This window comes from Mus musculus, chromosome 10 (assembly GCF_000001635.26).
Source record: "Mus musculus strain C57BL/6J chromosome 10, GRCm38.p6 C57BL/6J".
Taxonomy (NCBI): domain Eukaryota; kingdom Metazoa; phylum Chordata; class Mammalia; order Rodentia; family Muridae; genus Mus; species Mus musculus.
The window spans coordinates 81,791,119-81,794,652 of NC_000076.6; the positions used below are offsets into that span (position 1 = coordinate 81,791,119).

The 3,534-nt window shown below is 36.0% G+C and overlaps 1 protein-coding gene across 1 annotated transcript; it reads left to right on the forward strand.

The window, feature by feature from the left end:
• Positions 1 to 946: 946 nt before the first annotated feature.
• On the forward strand, positions 947 to 2,173 carry Gm51776 (predicted gene, 51776; the record flags this gene model as incomplete). The annotated part of the gene is made up of 1 exon (XM_030245413.1): positions 947 to 2,173. A coding segment is annotated over one exon (1,101 nt), but the record flags the coding sequence as incomplete, so codon positions are not given.
• Positions 2,174 to 3,534: the final 1,361 nt, after the last annotated feature.

Here is a 3,534-nt window from a genome sequence, read left to right on the forward strand (position 1 = left end):
GTGTACTTCTGTGATTTCTCTTGTGACAGAGGAAGAATGTAGTGACTAATGAAACATGATTCTCGGGTTTACCAAAGATACTAACTTAAAACTGCATACTATCCAATAATATATCATAAATTTTCTGGTACTATATTCTAGGCTACAAATTGCAAGATGACAACATTGAAGAGCACTGTCCCAGTTCTAGAGGACGTGGAAGGTAAATGTCACATGTTAGCTGATAACAAATGCATTACTGAAGAAATTTTAATGTACTCTGAAGTTTTAAAAAAGCAACAATGTAAATGAGCACAGATTTAAGTATATTAAATTCTCATAAGACCATGTCTTTTAATTTCAGGTAGCTGACCTGTGCTTGCAAGGTGTTCCTCTAAGGAACAAGACAAAGAAACAATATCTTAACACAGGACACTCTTTTAGTCTTAGTCCTGTGAGAACTGTGTTATAGAACTGTCAGTCCATTTAGTTTCATCCAATTCAAGTATCATAAAAAGCATGCACATTGATTAGGGGATCAGTGTACATCCAAGACTTTATAAGCAAGTAGTCCATAGTAAAGCCAGTCTTACTCATATACTTCTAGTGACTTGCCAGTGTTTAGTGAGAACAGTTTATGGGATGCAAGAAGGTTGTTGTCGTGGAGAAACCTAATTCCTATAGCACATATCTATGTGGAACAAAAAGTTCACCTATGTGTATGTAGTGTGAAACCTTTTGTTACTTCTCTTTTAATAGGTATAACATCTATGGATACAAGCCTTGTGAGCATAAGGGATATGGAAAGAAGCAATGTACCTTTGCACAGAAGAGTTTTCTTCAAACATATGAAAGAATCTGTTCTGAAGAGAAACCCTATGAATGCAATCAGTGCAGTAAAGCCTTTGCAAATTTCCGTAGTCTTCAAAAACATGAAAAAAACCATACTAGAGAAAAACCCTATGAATGTAATCACTGTGGTAAAGCCTTTCCAAGTCGCAGTGCTCTTCAAATTCACCAAAGAACTCATACTGGAGAGAAACCCTTTGATTGCAGTGAATGTGGTAAAGCATTTGCACGTCACAGTAATCTTGATATACACAAAAGAACTCATACCGGAGAGAAACCCTATGATTGCAATGAATGTGGTAAGGCCTTTTCAACTCGCAGTCATCTTCAAATACATGAAATAATTCATACTGGTGAGAAACCCTATGTATGTAATCAGTGTGGTAAAGCCTTTGCATATCGCAGCAATCTTGAAGCACATGAGAAAACACACACTGGAGAGAAACCCTATGAGTGTAATCAGTGTGGCAATGTCTATGCAAGTCGTAGTAGTCTTCGAAATCATGAAAAACATCATACTGGAGAAAAACTCTATGGATGTAATCAATGTGGTAAAGCCTTTGCACGTCGTAGTAGTCTTGAAATACATGAAAGAACTCACACCGGAGAGAAACCTTATGTATGTAATCAGTGCTGTAAAGCTTTTGCACGTCGCAGTAGTCTTCAAATACATGAAAGAAGTCACACTGGAGAGAAACCCTATGAATGTAATCAGTGTGGTAAAGCCTTTGCAAGTCGTACTAGTCTTCAAAATCATGAAAAACATCATACTGGAGAGAAACCATATGGCTGTAACCAATGTGATAAAGCTTTTGAATTAAAGTGTGATCTTCAAATTCATGAAAGAATTCACACTGGAGAGAAACCGTATGTATGTAATCAATGTGGTAAAGCCTTTGTAAGTCGTCGTTATCTTCGAAATCATGAAAAACATCACACTCTTGAGAAACTCTATGATTGTAGTCAATGTGGTAAATCCTTTGCAATTTTCAGATATCTTCAAAAACACAAAAAAACTCATACTGGAGAGAAACCATATAAATGTACTCATTGTGGTAAAGCCTTTGCATATCGCAGTAATCTTTATAGACATGAAAGAAGTCATACTGGAGAGAAACTGTATGAATGTAATGAATGTGGTAAAGCCTTTGCATATCATACTAGTCTTCATAATCACAAAAAATGTCATATTGGAGAGAATCCTTACGAATGTAATTGATGCAGGAAGTTTTGGCACATCAGCTCATTAAAGAACTTATACTGGAGAGAAACCCTATGAATGTAATCAGTGGGATAATGCCTCTGCATCTTATAGTCTTCTTCAAAGGCATGAAAGAAGCCCTACTGGAGAGAAACACTATGAATCTAATAAGTGCAGTAAACCCTTGCACACCAAGCATATTTTCTTTTTGTCACTAAACATCTAACTGGTGCTCATGTACAATTAATAGAACCGTTTCATCATTAAATTATTGTCTTGTTTTCAAATTGTATACAAATTGTCATTCAAGGATAGAGGAACACACGATATTTGAATAATAAAACCTATTTGCAAATGAAAATGATATACTGCCATCTATTTTTGTTGGCTATGTTTTTTTTCTGAGGAGTAACTACTTCCCAGCACATCCTAGAAACACGAATGTCAGAGAAGTTTCCCAGTGAGTAAACGTAGTTGCTGTTAAACATGATGACCTGAGATTATTCTGGGAGACCCATGGTACTCATGCAAGTTTTTTCTGATTATTAAATACTTGGGCTGTGACATGTGTACACCCAGACAACAGCACATACATAAATAGTTTTGAACCTTCAATAAGGACCATTGAGTTCACTCACTACTTGAAGGCACAGCTGTGTAACTTGACTGTCTGGGTTTGATCTCTCAAACTCAGAGGAGGAAGGAAATTAAACACCTATAAGTTGTCTTCTGATTGGCACATGCTCATCATAGCACAGGTGTATTTTTTAAAATTTATTTATGTATATGTGTACACTGTTGCTATCTTCAGAGGCACCAGAAGAGGGCATCAGATCCCATTACAGATGGTTGTGAGCTACCATATGGTTACTGGGAATTGCTCTCTGGAAGAACAATCAGTTCTCTTAACCACTGAGCCATCTCTCCAGCCTAAAAAGGTCATTTTACACAGGTAAAAATTATTAAAGATGAAATTATGAAGGAAAGAAAATAAGCAAAATATTGAGAACCTAAGAAATGATTTACCACTCACATTGATACGTTGTATTCCAAGAAGTGTTCATCAAAAGAATAAGGGTTCTTATTTAAATATTACGATATCCTTTCATTCCTTATTCAATGATAGGTCATTTAAAAAACAACTCTGCTCGGTGTTGAGTTGTAAGCCTGTAATCAGCCTTGGGAGGCACGCAGATGTATTTCTGTGTTTGAGGCCAGCTTGGATCACAAGATGACATAGTTGGGTAGAGATATCCTGTCTCATAAAGTCCAAAACAAACAAAACATCAATAACATTTTCCCCACCCCTAAACCAAACAACCATATTTCTCATTATGGATCTTTTTCTAATAATCTGGATGTAGCGAGAATATTATAATATTGGTATCTTTAATAAACTGAAATATAGGATTTTGTTTGTTTGTTTAATCCCAGGTTTGAAGATATGGGGCTGATTCACAGCAGGTAACTATAATTTGCCTTATGGTCTAGCAGAGGTGTTATTT